Genomic DNA, 15983 nt, shown 5'->3' with positions numbered 1-15983 from the left:
AGAGGAAGCTCTGCACGCACAGGATTCCATCTGAGAATCACATGTGATTCTCAGTACAATAAAAAAAAAATGCTGCAAAACACTAAAAAAATCGGAGACCTGATTTCTAATTTATAAATGTCTTCTATTTAACAGAATTCAAATTGGCTGATGTAAATCAGTCATTCAAATTTTATATATAAACTATCAGAGTAAAGTAGGATCCTCTAAGTTTGGGGAATTTCAAGTACTTGCATTTTGCTATTATCTAACTATCTAATATGTTTGTTCTCACTGTGTTGGATTTGGTTTCATATTTGTTATATCAGTTTGCATTGTTTGTCCATGTGAACGATGACACATGGACATATTCCTTGAGAGAATTAAACAGGTGCTTGTTTTGGGTGCCTTTGCTCTGCCACATCCACTTCCGTTCTCAGTGGAGTCTGGAGGAATGAGAGGAAGGGGAGGGAAGAACGGAGGGAGAACGGTGGATTGATGCTGGCTGGAAGACCCCTCTGCCAGGTCCTGGAAAGTTAAAAACGCTGCTTGGCAGAGGTGCTCCATGCCTCACGGCGTAAAGCTGCAGGGAGGAGCCACGCAGGTTTCCAAGTGCATTGCATCCAGTTAATTATTGCTCACGACTTTGAAACTTGGCGTAGGAAAGGAAACAATCATGAATCTTTGAGAAGTGAAGTTACGGATTAAAAGGGAAAGCCTTGTAAAGTTGTCCACCCCAGGCAGAATTGTGAAAGGGAGATCTTATCTTCTCTGAAGCCTCACAGGGTCTTTTGGCCTCAGGCAGCCCATGACTTACAGTGGCCCCTCGACTAGGGAAGGACCTCCCTCAACTTTACTGCAGAAAGAACCCACTACTGCGGAAGCCATCAGGTAGTTCAGGAATCCCTTGTCTTTGTTTCACAGCTGCCCAATCTGAGACAAAGGGGGGATTTCATAAGTGAATCCCCCAGGGATTGTGTTACCTGATCAGGCCACTGATACATCCTGGGCTGCTTCCTGGGCTGGCAGCGTTTTTTTTTTTTTAAAGATTTATTTTTATTATTTTTTCATTGGAAAGGCGGATATACAGAGAGGAGAGACAGAGAGAAAGATCTTCCGTCCGATGATTCACTCCCCAAGTGAGCGCAACGGGCCGGTACTATGCCGATCCGAAGCCAGGAGCCTCTTCCGGGTCTCCCACATGGGTGCAGGGTCCCAAAGCTTTGGACCGTCCTCAACTGCTTTCCCAGGCCACAGGCAGGGAGCTGGATGGGAAGCGGGGCTGCCGGGATTAGAACCGGCGCCCATATGGGATCCCGGGCGTGCTAGGCGAGGACTTAGCCACTTGCGCCACCGCGCCGGGCCCTGGCAGCGTTTTAATAAAGTACTGTTAGTGAAGTTGAAGGATGGGAAATGCTTTAGCGTTGAGTCAGAGCTGTTTTCATCATCACAGACGTGGCATCTTCATGAAGTTTAAGACTTCCTCTTTAATCACTGCCATGTCTCTCATAGTCCTTGATTTGCTGGATTCCCTGATTTAATATCTGGAAGCGGAGATCTTTTACTCTTAGATACAAATATTTCTGTCAATATTTTGCAGCATTACCCTCTAAAGTCAATTGGATAAAAAGAACTAAAATAATGACGAACTAGAGACCTGTCAGGGAGTCACGGCCAGCCCACTCGCGCTGCCTGCAAGCACAGTCATGGCTGGATAATTTGAAACCTTCCTACCCAGGTCACGGGGCCACCGTTGCAGTGCCTCCATTGAGGAGTCAAGATCATTAGCTTGGCATATTTTCTCTCTGATTTGGGTTTCCATTCGAGATGTGCCCACGTGATGCCAAGGTGCCATTGTACAAGTAGGAGGTAAGTTTCCTGACTGGAAACAGTGACAGAAAAAAACCTTCATCATCACACTTTGCTAAACAAGTTGATCTTTCAGAAACCTGTGTTAATAACAGGAGGGTATGCGCAGGCAGAGGCTGGTGTGGCAGTGCTCAGATGAAGCAGCGTGTGAGACGCTGGCATCCCGATGGGAATACTGGTTCCAGGCCTTGCTGCCCTGTGGCCCTGTCTCTGATCCAGCTTCCTGCTTATGGGCCTGGGAAGCAGCCAAGGATGGCCCAAGCACTTGGAATCCTTGTTGTGACCTGGGTGGAGTTCCTGGTTCTAGCTTCAGGTTGGCACAGACTTGGATAATGTGGCCATTTGGGGAATTAAATCCACAGATGGGGGATCTCTCTCTCTCTCTCTGTGACTCCTTTCTCTGTTGTAACTCTGCCTTTCATATAAGGATAAATAAATCTTAAAGGAGCCAATGTAGCAATTTGGTCCTGTGTGCTTCTTTCTTCTCTTTTCTAATATATTTCTCCAACAACTCTAATGACAGTGGGCCGTTATGTCAATGACTGGTACAAGACCTGTGGCCAGCCAGGCATGGAGAATTTTCTGTGACACCTGGAGGTCACAGAGGTCTGCAGCTCTCTCAGGAAACACTTGCTATCTTCCTGATGAAGTCAGTCCAGAACGAATATGGGCTGTAGGCTAGTATGTTCTCAAAGGCCTTAGAACCCATGAGTTATGAAGTTGTGGTAAAGAAGTCATTTCCAACACCAATTTCACAATAAGAAATCACAGCAGGAAAATTGGAAATAATGTCTAATAACATGGGTGGATATCTGAGAAATAGCTACTGTTTACTTACTAAAGGGAGACAGAGATTAACAAAGTTGTAAAGATAATGAGGATATGAAGAAATTAGGCACAGGTATATGAAAAGCGTTGTTAAACAATGATTTCTGTGGTAGAACCTGAAGAGCTGCTTAGAATCTTCAGGAACTATAGATTCTATGACACTTGAAATGTAAAATGGCAGAAAGGCAATCTGGTTAATAGGAACGGGATCTATAGGCACAGCAGGAATGCACCTCTCTGTGTTTTGTTCGATGCACCTGCATAGATGATATGCGAATAGGGAGAGCTTTGAGCGTGGAATATGAGGTAGCATCAGAGCGTCATGAATGTTGCTGTGTCATGTCCCACGTATTTCCACTCTCTAAGCCTCAGTGAGTTGACTGTAGAGATCTGCCTTCCAATACTGATTGCTTCAAAAGTCGTGTAACTTCCCATGCCTGGGAAGTTCATTCTTCTAAGGCACAGTTTCTGCAATTGGATTCCCTTCTAAGTTGGCTGTTTATCATTTCTCATAAGTCTTTTTCTCTTTTGCTGTGGTTTTTGATGCTTTGTCTGCATGGAAAACAGGTGTTCAGAATTATAATTTTTAAAAACTCCAAGTTGCATACTAATATTTTTAATTTTTATGCCTGACAGACGGAATGTGCAAATTTCATCCGGGTTCTTCAGCCCTATAATAAAACTCACATTTATGTGTGTGGAACGGGAGCATTTCATCCAATATGCGGATATATTGACCTTGGAGCCTACAAGGAGGTAATGTAATAAATTTTACCATTTATTGTGGTAAGAACTTGCCACCTAATGTCTAGGGTTTGGAGCAGGCTGATCGAAATGTACAGGATGATACACTTGGTTATGATCTGTACAAGAGCTCAGCTCATGTCGATAACCATTTTATGGATGGTCACCTTTCTTCTCAAGGAACAGTAGTTTGAGTTTTTAAGGAGGATGACCGTGCACAGGTTCTGAAGGCCTTAGCAGGAATGCCTCCAATTTTTCCAGGAGGATCAGATCTCTTTCCCCAGAGTCTGTGATTTGTCTCACTGGCTACCAGGGGTCGCTGTGCTTTGTACGCTTAAGCCCACTTTTTTGCCTTTGTGAAATTCAGTTTCATCCTATACATGAACATTTTGAATTTTAGGAACAGCCAAGTGCCCCCTGTGACTTTTTAAGACCACACTCACAGCCAGGCACAATGGCCTTGCACCATAACCTTGCATGTTGAAGCAGTCCCTGGGTGTCACCCTGAACCCCAACACGTCGGAGAAGAGCTGTTGTTTTCTTCATACACTTTATCTACCTGGTGGGTTTCATCCTGTTACAAGTTGCTTTTGACGAGATCAGTGCAAAGTGATATAAGTGCATATTTTCTATGGTTTCCATGTGTCTGGTTTTTTTGGATTTCCTTCATAACTAGCTATGCACACATATATGTACACTAGCTGTGTATATTATTATGGGTGGAAATCCATTTCCCATGGCAATGGAATTGTATCTTATAAATAATTTCATTTCCCATCCTGCAAAGTTGATGTGTTTTGTATGTTGACAGTAGTGCACAAAGTCCAAAAATTTTAAAGATTTTCTTAAGTGTGTGCGCAAAACTATTGGCTCACTGAACTCATTGTTTCTTTTGTGCTACGTTGACAGTGGGAATAAAGGCTGCGCTAATTAGGAGTAATGCATTCCAGATATCAACGAACATTGTAATAAATGAGAAACATGCAGATTTTATAAATGTAATTAATAACTGGTACTCATGCGTGCTCTCTTTGTGTTGTTTTTGTGTTCCTTCACATGAATTTTTCCTTTGGAATTTCATACTATACTAAATGAAGTTATTGCCATTATGTTTCCCAACTTATTGGTTAGCAAACATTGAGTGTCAGCAGCAAAAATTAAATTGCTTAGGTCACTTCACTAATGATGGTCTAGCAACAAACTAAAGTTCTGCATAGAGCAAGTGTGCTTAAGTAAGTTTTATATGCATGCCTCTAAGTGTTCCTTTGTGTGTGTTGTCATCCTCATGTTTATGCAAATACTTCTGTGAATAACCATGCATATGTATGCAGTATAACTGGCTACGTTTATAAGGTACATTTTGGATTTAATGCAGCAGGTTTCTTTACACTGATGCAAAGATCAAACCCACAACTGTCGGGGATAGATTTTTCTCTACCAACTGATCTAACCAGCCCAGACTCTACTATGTGAAAGTAAAGCAACCTTGGGTAGTTAAACTTCTCAACCAGTAGGAGTCTTGGCAACTTGAATCCATCATTCTTTGTTGCTGGAATAATGTTCTGCCTGGCTTTGATGAAGGGTAATATAGAACAGTAGCTCCTAACAGAGAGTGGAATTATATGAGAGCCCCACAGCTTGCCTGTGTTCTGAGGCCTGAGGCTAAAGGCCAAACTTGCAGCCTGTTCAGGGAAGCAGGCCCTTCAAAGCCACCAGCAACGGATTTAGATGGAGTGCTTAGCTTGGGCCTGCCTAGAAGCCCAGAGACAGTCAGATTTACAAGTTTAACCATACATGGAGTGAATGGGCTGTTGAGCCTTGCGAGTTTTCAGTTGGGCAGGAGCAGTTTAACTGTGTTTCAGCCCTGCAAGATTATTAACTTTTTAAAAAATCAATTATTAGTCCCAAGAAGTTCTTGTACTTCTAGAAGTTTAGAAGTTTCTTCCATTTCCAGATACATCCACCTGCCTATGAAGTGGCCGGGAAGAAGGAACAGCAGTACTCAAAGGAGAGAGGGAATGGCAGTGGATCAGAGGGGTGCAGGGAGACATATGTGGGGACTGCTGTGCGGAGAGAGGGGCAGCCTGGAAGGGAGCTGCATCCTAGCTTGCAGGGAGTCCAAACGTGGTGCAGTTTCCTTCCTCCATCTTCCCTGCTTCCCTCCTTCCTCCCTCCTTCCCTGCCTCCCTCTTTCCCTCTTTCCTTCCTTCCTTCCTTCCTTCCTTCTCTCCTTCCTTCCTCCCTCTCTCCCTCTCTCCCTCCCTCTCTGCCTCCCTCTCTCCCTCTTTCATTCCTTTTTTCCTTCCCTCCCTCCCTCTCTCCCTCTTTCACTCCTTCTTTCCTTCCTTCCTCCCTCCCTCCCTCCTCCTCCCTCCTTCCTCTCTCCCTCCTCTCCCTCTCTCCCTCCTTCTTCCAACCCTCGCTCCCTTCTCCTTCCCTTCCTTTCTTCCATTTAATTTGTGCGGGAGTGGTGAGTTTGCATCACACACTCAGCACTTGAGACACGTTCATTTGGTCCTGCCAAGGGGGCAGTTGGATTCAGAACTCAGGAGAAAAGTTAAAGCTGTGTTCATAGCTCCTAATAATAGTTTGGGCAAGGACAGCCAACATTTAGAATCCAGCTGCAATCATTTGCCACTTTCATGAACTTGAGTGCATCGCATGAGCTTTCTAAGATTCAGCTTATTCAGGAAAATGACGAGAATTGTAATGACAACTATTTCACAGAGTTCCTTAGGGTGAAATGAGAGCACAAATGTGTATGTCTTTGACTAATTATGTCTTTGATTAATAAGTGAGAAATAAATGCTTGTGGCTTTCCTAGGCCACAAACAGGGAGCTGGATGTGAAATAGAGCAGCCGGGACAAGAACCGGAACCCACATTGGCGAGGACTTGAGCAACTAGGCTATGGTGCCGGGCCCAGAGCATGAATTTTTTAAAAATATGTACACCTACTTTATGTAAAATAATCATTATTTTCTGGAGCCCCGACAGGCAGCTGTTTACTCACTGATTTGGACACCGGTTGTACCAGCTAAATAGAATTGACCATGGCGTTGCCCAGCAAGCATGAATAGATATTTTCTTAGCATTTTTTTAATATCTCAGCTACTTTTCTTTACTTATTTGGCAATATCTCTGCATATATATCTCAGATAGGTGCTTTTTGAAAAGATTGGTCAGGTTTAGTGATTCTCCATGAAAATTGTTACCAAGTTGAAGTCTAAACCTCGGAGTGTGTTGTGATCTAGTGGGTTATCTCAGGACGTGTGTTGTGATCTAGTGGGTTATCTCAGGACGTGTATTGAAGCATCCACTGTGTTCCCTTCACTTCCTGGTGGCTGTCCCTGGCTGTTTCCTTTCTCCGGGAGATTAGGAGGGAGCCCTCGTCCTCAACTGCCACGTTATCACTTTGATGAAACGTTGCATGTGGAAGCAGGTGTCTGTGCACTTGTCTCACGCTCACGTGGAACACTGGCTCGACCGTGACATTCTGTCGGACGTTTTCTAGGTTTTAGTTTTAATTTTGATTATATAACTTTGGAACACAACGACTCGGGCACCTTTCCTTTTGCTGATGGACAGTATGTCCTTAATGGTATTAAATGTTCTCAGAGGTCATTGTCTACACGTCTGTCCCTGGCAAATCTCTGGCTTGCCCAGTATGCCCTATGTCTGTTCCCATTGATTGAACGGTTTCTTTGTTTTCGGTAGGTAGGCTTCCTTGTCACTTCTCATGCGCTGATGTGTGCGAACTGAATACATTTTAAACTCATTCCTCTTAGTTGACCACAGTGAGTCTGCCTATTCATTTTAATACGTTTTAAAACTCTAATTCTGAGACTAGGTTAGCCAAGAGCAGGAACTTTAGAGACGGTATTGAGTTCAATCTCATGTTGTGCCTGTCACCAGCTTTGTGCCAGCCAAGCAGGTAACACTTTATGCTCCGTATGAAAGTAGGAGATCCGGGATGCATAGAACGACCACATCATCAGGCTGTGGTGAACCGAAATGCAGAGAGTTCCTGGCGCTTGTCTGCTAGCCACCGTCATTGTTAGTGCTAACTTGTGTTTCCTTCCAACTGTGGGATAGTAGTTAGCTATCAGATGAATTGCTGTGACTTTATTTTAAATAAGGAGTGATCTTGTTCAAAATAAAAGATAAATATTTAAGATACAATCGAACACAGTAAATAATCCGGTGGCCTGACCTCATTGGCTCTCTCCCTCGGTGCACTGAGCCCTTCCTGCTGTTTACGCATTTGCTCTGGGCTGTGTTGGTCTAGAGAGCGTGATGCTGAGCCGTCTCAGGCTCGCGCAGCATGAGTCTCCAGCCTTGCTCTCGGATGGCGTCGTGTCGTCATTGTTGTGAGGCAGCCAGGCTCATCGGACCTCAGTTATTAGGCATTTGTACTTAATAGAATCTATATATTGTTAATATTAGAAGCCTGCTACTGTCATTCTGTGGACACTATTATAAAAATAGCCATTTTAGCCAAAATAATTATGCAGCTTTAATGCGTATAGTGTTTTCACAACAGTGAAACTGCTCCAGCAGGGTTTTCTCGTTCTTCACAAGTGTTAGCGGCTCTGCAGCTGCACCATCTGCTGAAGAGCACTTGTGTGCCATAAAATTAAAAAATCAAGCTTAAGGTTTAAATAATTTAGTGTTTTTGCAGAGGTTTAGGTGTATAGATCATAATCATTATTCTGAAATTGTTAATATAGGAATTTTGTCTTATTAGACTTAAGAAATTAGTTACTGGGCCCAGCGCAAAGGCCTAGTGGTTAAAGTCCCTGCCTTGAACTTGCCAGGATCTCATATGGGCGCCGGTTCTAATTCAGGCAGTTCCACTTTCCATGCAGCTCCCTGCCTGTGGCCTGGGAAGGCAGTGCAGGACAGCCCAAAGCTTTGAGACCCTGCACCTGTGTGGGAGACCTGGAGGAAGTTTCTGGCTCCTGGCTTCAGATGGGCACAGCACTGGCCATTGTGGTCACTTGGGGAGTGAACCATTAGACAGAAGATCTTCCTCTCTGTCTTTCCTTCTCTCTATGTATCTGACTTTGCAATAAGAATAAATAAATCTTTAAAAAAGGAATTAGTTACTTAGTTTAAAATGCACATGTGTTTGGTTGTGACTGTGACACTGATAGTGGTCTAGACTAGTGGAATTGATGAGTAATTTGCTATTTGCACTTGAAAAATTCACTCAGTGTTATCATTGCCGCTTTGGTCAAGGACACCAACACAGGTATGTTAGGTCTTGGGAGATACAAGGTTTGTCAAAGTGTTGAGAAGTGCAGACTTCATGGGAAATGTGTACTATAAGAAAACTGCGGACTTCATTATTGCACAAACGAATTGCTTTTTTATTTTTTATTTTTTATGTCTACCTAGTTCTTGCGGAACTAATGGGTTAGTATTTACTTCCTATTTCCTTTGTTCTCATGGATGGTGACTTTTTTTTTAGTCTCACTGGTGTTGACGTTTCGCATTGCAGGAAGTGCTGTTCAAACTGGACACACAGAGCGTGGAGTCCGGCCGACTGAAGTGTCCCTTCGATCCGCAGCAGCCCTTTGCCTCGGTCATGGCAGGTGAGGCCGGCAGTGGCCTGTTAGCCCTTTCAGTGATTCCCCAAGAAGGTCTGTACAAACCACACAGCCAGCGCCTTTTGGGCTGATGCTCTTTGAGCCGTGTTGTCCTGATATTTCAGCGCTGAACCTTTGCACCACGCGTCCTCATCAGTAGACTGAGGCACAGCAATGCTTAGTGTCTGTCCTGTTGCTGCTCACACTGATTCCTCTGTGCGTTCTTTGTAATACAGTTGACAGTCACTATTGCAATTTCTCATTCAGATTTCTGGGATTTTCTCCTACTAAGATCTGTCCCTATTTGGTTTGGTATGGTTGTTAAATTTAGCAATTCCATGAGTGGGTAAATAAGTAGAAGAAACACATCAAGTCTTAGGATACACAGAAAACCCCTTTTCTTCAGTTCCACTATGATCGGATTATATTCATACAGATATTGTAAGTCTTTTGCCAATATATTTTGTGATCTTTGGTTTTGTGTGCAATGTACAGTCTTCTGTTTAAGCTCCAGACTAGTCATGTTCATGGAATTGTGACATTTTTCTAGCACACGTGCTCCTGTCTTGCTTTGTAAACATATTCACCTCTCTGAGAAGACAGCTTTCCTGTTCCTAAGAGGCAGGGCTGTGTGTCTTTTAAGTGTTACCCACTGCTGTCTTTGAAGGCCTGTGTGTTTTTTTCTCTCCCTCTCAGATGAGTACCTCTATTCTGGAACAGCCTCTGATTTCCTTGGCAAAGACACCGCCTTCACCCGGTCGCTCGGGCCGACTCCTGCTCATCATTACATCAGAACCGACATTTCAGAACACTACTGGCTCAGTGGTTAGTAAATTTGTTTTCTTACCACCTGTAATTGTTTGAGAGTAGACAAACCCATTATTATTTGCTCAAATTGTGTTCATTGAGTTGCTTGATTCTATATCATAAATACACTGGAAAGAATTGCATGTTAATGTATAAAAAGCTTTTATCTATGTAGTAATTGCTGGTATTTATTGGGGATGTGCTGTGTTTGTGACCTTGACAAGCCTGTGTGCCCTAGTGCATATTTCCATGTCCACAATTACATCCAAGATACGCTGCTACTTTACGCTTTCAAAAGAAGAGCCGCTGCAAAGAGACACAAGTTAGGCTGTTCAAGCAGCATTGTACGACTGGTGGGCTGCAGAGCTGGACCACGAATGGCCAGTCTCAGTCCTGCGTTCTGTGGCCCAGTGACGCAGCCAGATGCTGTCAGGTAGCCCAGTGGGAAAGGCTTGACTGCAGTGCTAATCACTGTTGCTTAAAGATAAATTTTGCTTAAGTCTTATCTTTTACAGTTGTGAGCATATTCATTTTTATAAGGTTTCCTTTTGTTATTCTTTTATATAGGGTCATAATAGTATTTTGAGACTTTCAAAATATAAGATTTTAATTAAATTAATTAATTGAGAAATTAAAGCCTTCGCAGCCTTGCAGCAAATTAAATTTATTATGAATTTCTTTGTTTCTAATTATCATGTGTCTTTATTATAATCCATGTCAGAATAACATAATGTTTATTTAAGCAGACAGCATTGCAGTTCCACCATAAATATTAGGTTTTCGTGGAGTAGGCCAAGGTAAAGATTTCCCAGGGGCTATCTGCTTATCTCTGTGTGGTTTGAGCAGTGACAATATAAGCAAAAGGGAAAACGTCTGTAAACATTTCTTTAGTCATAATTTGCACATCACTGTTTACATAACAATGTGATTTGTATTGAGCAGACCTATTAATGACCTATTAATAGGTAAAACATATGCAGGATAAGACCATCATTGCATGCACTGTGAGACTGTTGTGAAATTGGGTTTGACAGTGATTCTATAGGTTCTGTCTACAGAAAAGTTTAAATATCTGCTTAGATAATAAACTATCCTCATGCTTTGAAATGGATTACATACTCTGCTCTCAGTCTTGGGGCAGGCAAATACCACATTGCTGTTCTGCTAATCGATTATTCTGTTTTTTTTTTTCTTAACTAGGAATGTCCATTAAGAACTGGTATACAAGTTTGTTAAAACATGTAAAAAATATGTGTTTAACACTAATGTTTCTGTAATGTTGCTGTTAATAGTGTATGAAGAGAGTCCCAAAGCAGGAAACATTTGAAAAACAGTCTTTGAGACCCTGCTGTGTACTGTGTGCTGGTCTGTCCATGAAGCCTGTGCCAGCAGAACAGGCTGCGGCTAAGGCAATGGTGACCTCATGAATGGTGACACATGCTTTGCCTGGAGCATAAGGACAGAATGGGTGACAGGCTTGCACTGTAAATACCACATGGAAGCCAATGGAGAACCATCCATGGTCCAATTTGCAACCAGATAATCAGACTTTTTTTTTTTAATAATATGAAGAGAAGATTAGAGACAATGAGGACAGGGAGAGGAGGTCGTTGTTTGAACAATAGGAGCAGTAAGGGTCAGCAGCAAATACAGTGACAGAGAAGAGTCATGAGAGCTCTGCTTCAATAGAGCTTAATAATCTGTGCTTAAATTCTCACCATCTCTTGTATGGAAAGTTGTTGAGACTTTGTGCACATTCATGTTCTTTGTCTATAAATACGGCATTCATACTCTCTTCATGTCCTTGGAACTAAATTAGTTGATAACAGGAAGTTTGCTGGAAGGCAGTGCAAGGAGCTGAGTCAGCATCAGTGTCATCGTGCTCATCATTCCTGAAGGTGGGAGAAGCAGGTGCTTCTCAGACATCTCTGGCAGCCACCCTTCTCTTCTCTTGCACTTGCTCTGTGCTTCATAATCCCCTGAGCATATTCGCCCTAGGACAACAAGGTTCAGCTGCTTTACATGTCCCAGTGTCTCCTAAAATTCCAACCTTCTCCTGTAATTAAGGGGCTTTGAGAATATTTATTTGAACCTATTATATTTTGTTCCCAGTTGAAAAGAAAGAAAAACGAAGATTCATGGGATCCAAATCTAAAATTTAAGAGTATGAATTTTTTGATTACTTGCTTTTCTTTTATCACCTGTCCTTCAGTGCCAGTTTCCTGGCTCTTGTCTGTCCTGAGAATTGTGACGTCACCCACCCAGTTACCTTGAAGCTGTCTTTGATGCCTTCCTTCCTTTGGCCTCTTTTATCTGATACCGGATGGGCTTTTCCTTCCCTTAGAATATTGATGGACCTTGCACTCTCCTATCTCTATCTTCATCTCCATGTGTATTTTATAGAGCATCCATGATGGAAACTTTCAGAGGCACTTTTAAAGTGCTTAATCATTCATTGGCATGATCTTGGAGAATTACTATTTACAGTTTGCCTGTGGGAACATATTAGAAGTCAGCTTGTTATCCACAGTTAAACTAGTCACAGAAGTGCAATTGAAACCCAGCTACACCCATGCAGCTGTAGGTCTGCGTTCTTTCCATTCCAGGCAGCAGTCCACTCACTCAAACTCTAATCTTTCCACCACATCCACTGTTCTTGCAGTCTCACCACACATGGAATCCATGTCTTCATGCCATATTGGGCAACGGGACACTGAGGTGTCAGGGAGAGAGAAAGTTGGGCTAGACAAGCAATGCAAGAGACTTGTCAGTGTGGCCAGAGCTGGGGTGAGTGCAAGCAGCAAGGCAGACTCTTGCTAGGGTTCAGCAGGGCAGCGCTGGAGGGACAGGACCAAATCAGTTGGTTCCTCAGTGGAAGGCGAGGCAGAGCAGGAGGAGAAATTATGGAAACTGTGGCTTTCCTAAAATGAGGCCGTTGGCTGAGGCTATTCTTTGATGGGAAACGGCTGTTTTTCAGCTGTGCTTGTGAAAGTCAACAGGGTCCTCCCACCAGAGTTGGGAATGTGAGGAGAGGAGGTGCAGGTGAACTGTGCCGATGGTTGGGAGTGGCAGTTACCTAGGCATATCCTCTTTATGCTCATATTTCATAAACTAAATGTAGCATGAAGGAAGAGTGTTTCCAGGTCTCCTAGCTACCAAGCCATCCTTCCATCACTGCATTGAGTGCTTGCAAACAGCAACCTGTTCTGCCCTTGGTGTCTGGGAGATTGGTGGCCTCTGCGTGTAGTTATAAGACAACTGAGCAGCACAGGGCAGCACAGAGCAGTCACTTACGCAGGCTACCTGCTGTGAAAATGCTATGCACATAACACTTTCCAAATCTAATCAACCTTCTTCAGTCACACTAGCCATCTTTCGTGTACTTATTGACTGCCAGGACCATGAACACCATATTGAATGGCACAGATATAAAATATTTCTACCAATTTGGAAATTTCTGTTAGGCAAGGCTTACTAAAGTATACTTATGTATTATGTTTAATAGCTTACAATTATATAATGCAACACATTTGTGAATTTTCTTTACTATTTATATAGAACATAATTGTGAAACTCCTTACTGGCTTTCATAAGATTTCTTCTGGGTTGAAAGAACTGACAGATGATAAATATTCAGACAATGAGATCAATATCTGTGTCCTTTTGTTTCTTCTTCATATTTACTGTGTATTTCTAATGAGATAACTTATGTCTCATGTTGTATTTTGATGCCTACACTTTTTTGTCAGTTCAAATGCATATTTTCTACAAGTATGTAATATAATAAACTCTTATACATGTAGTGTTATATTTAGATTAAATGAATACTGAAATTGAATGTATAACTGTTAAGATAGAGGTTCCAAGACTTAGGTACATATATAAGATGTACTAATTTGGAAGACAAAGGGAGACAGGGAGAAAGCGAGAAAGCTCCTACGCCTGCTTCAGTCCCCAAATGGCCAATACAGCCAGGGCTGGGCTAGATACAAACCAGGAGCTGCTAGGTCCATCTGGCTCTCACAGAGTGCACAAACGGAGCAGCTAGAGGCAGGGATGGAACCAGTCACTCTGGGGTGCTGTGTAGGTGCCGATCCAGCTGCTATCTCACGTGCTGGCCCCCAAAGAATTCTAATAGGATGCTGCTTTTATCACTGAACTGCTGGGTGAGTTTAACACCCTAATAGATCTGGGTATGTCCTATTACTTCTGTGCTGCCTGACTTTGAACCAGGGTGAAATCAGCTAGCCTCGTCACTTAATGGTATAATTCTCTTCCAGGACTCTCTAATCTAGTCCCAAGAGTTCTAGAAGTATGAATGGTTTTTTCCCTCCTTGAAATAATAAACCTTCTATTAAATTATCATGTCAGGATGAAGTATAACAAAGATGTAATACAGTGGAAAGTTGTGATAAAAATTCAGATGGTTCTACCTTTTATTGACTTAATCTTTTTAAAAAATTATTTATTGTATTATTTTATGATGCAGTCCCATAGGTATGGGATTTCCCTTCCCCCTTTCCCAAATGTGTACTCCGCACTGATTCCCCCTGTATTATTACAATAGTATGATCCTTAAATAGTGATAAGTCTAGTATTCTGCTATTTGAATGTATTTCTGGGCGTGGATAATGGGTGAGACTCCAGCAACCTATTGTCAAGATATATTTAACAGTTTCATTGGGATTCCATCTTTGATCTGGAAGTAGAGATGCACACTGCATTGTATCTTCACATCTGGATATGATAGTCTCCGTTACGCAGCTACTGCACATCCCCTTAAATGAAAAGCCATAAAACAAGAATGTCAGGAAGAAAAACAGAACATTACAACAACACAAAGTTAAATAACATGCTACTGAATGACCAATGTGTCACTGAAAAAATAATAAAGAAAATCAGAAACCTTCTTGAAGAAGGTACTGTCACTGTGTGACCTAATCTTAGAACGTAAGAAGAAATAGGAACATTGATGTGCAAGCTCTGCTGATTACTCCTGTAGTGGAGTTTTTGTTTAAAATTCCGATAAAACTGAGAAATATGACTGCTTCAAAAACTAAAGAGATGTCCCAGCTGCATATGTTTTGTTTTCTTTCCGGGAGTGGATGAGAACTTTTGTTTTACATTTCCATTTTTAACATACGGAGGCCATTTTCATTTGAAGTTTCTCCTTGGGTGCTCTGCTGTCTGTAAATTCCCCACCCACGTTGAAAGGGAAGAAATAATAGGAAAAGGTTGTGATGAGAAAAGATGCAGTGATGTCAGGACTTCTCTTATGTCGTGAAGGTGGCTGAGCGCATGCGAGTGAAAGGATGCTGGGAGTGGTTAGAGCGATGTGCGTGGGGCTGTGCGGGCTCCAGTTGGCAGCACTGCTTGGTGTCATGTACGGGTTCATGGGTGAAGCTACGCTTTCAAACTCTGTCCCCACTGGGGCGTGTGTTTCAAGTGCTGAAGGGGATAAATGTTCTGTAATAAAGCCCAGGTGTCTACGGGCCTGCTGTAAGAGTGTTTAATTCAACAGCTGTGCACTAATTAATAATATCTATTTTTATGCAATATAGGAAAGAATTTTTATCAGAAAATACCAACATCAGTATTTGTCAGACATGACCTAAATGAAATCTGCAAGGAACGAGCTTTCTGTTCTTGAAGCTTGTATTTATTTTTAACTTATAAGTGTGCTTAATGTTTAAATCACAGGACAGAGGACTGTTGGATATGCTTTTTATATAATTAGATTTCTTCATATAATAAGCACTTGGCTTAAACAGCTCTAGCTTACCCCTCCAAAATCATTCCTCACAAACTTATGAAAGAACCAACATTTAAGAGAGAATGCAATAAAATCTGCAGTGACCAAGTAAGCACAAATCCACTCTTGCCTCATGTTCTCTACCAGTTGCAAGTGAGAGTAAATGGCACTTGGAGCCCCACTCTCTCCCCATTGAAGCCCTAATGAGGTTCCTGACATGTCCTCCACCCGTGACCCTGTGCACCACCTGGAGGCAGCTGGGCGATGAGCTCCACGTCCAGAGCTGCTTGTCCTGCTCGCTCTGCGACAGGACAGTGCGTTGCCGTGCTGGTCTGTGTTCCTCACGTGACTTCCGCTCAGTGTTAAACTCCTGTCAGCGAGACAAGACAAGCAGTGTGCTCAGGGGGCACTTCT

At 42.5% G+C, this 15983-nt stretch overlaps 1 protein-coding gene across 1 annotated transcript in view; it reads left to right on the top strand.

Annotated features, from left to right (window-relative positions):
* The window catches only part of SEMA3D (semaphorin 3D), a 96440-nt gene that overhangs the window by 34731 nt on the left and 45726 nt on the right, over window positions 1-15983 (top strand). The window contains exons 4-6 of the mRNA XM_040964931.1: window positions 3313-3432; window positions 8923-9016; window positions 9707-9835. Coding sequence (XP_040820865.1) covers window positions 3313-3432; window positions 8923-9016; window positions 9707-9835 — 343 coding nt within the window. The remainder of the gene's footprint in view (window positions 1-3312; window positions 3433-8922; window positions 9017-9706; window positions 9836-15983) is intronic.

The sequence above is a fragment of the Ochotona curzoniae genome, unplaced genomic scaffold (assembly GCF_017591425.1).
Source record: "Ochotona curzoniae isolate NIBS_2020 unplaced genomic scaffold, NIBS_Ocur_1.0 scaffold_3835, whole genome shotgun sequence".
Lineage (NCBI taxonomy): Eukaryota > Metazoa > Chordata > Mammalia > Lagomorpha > Ochotonidae > Ochotona > Ochotona curzoniae.
The sequence above is the reverse complement of the archived record's forward strand: the minus strand, read 5'-3'. Positions and strand labels throughout refer to the sequence as shown.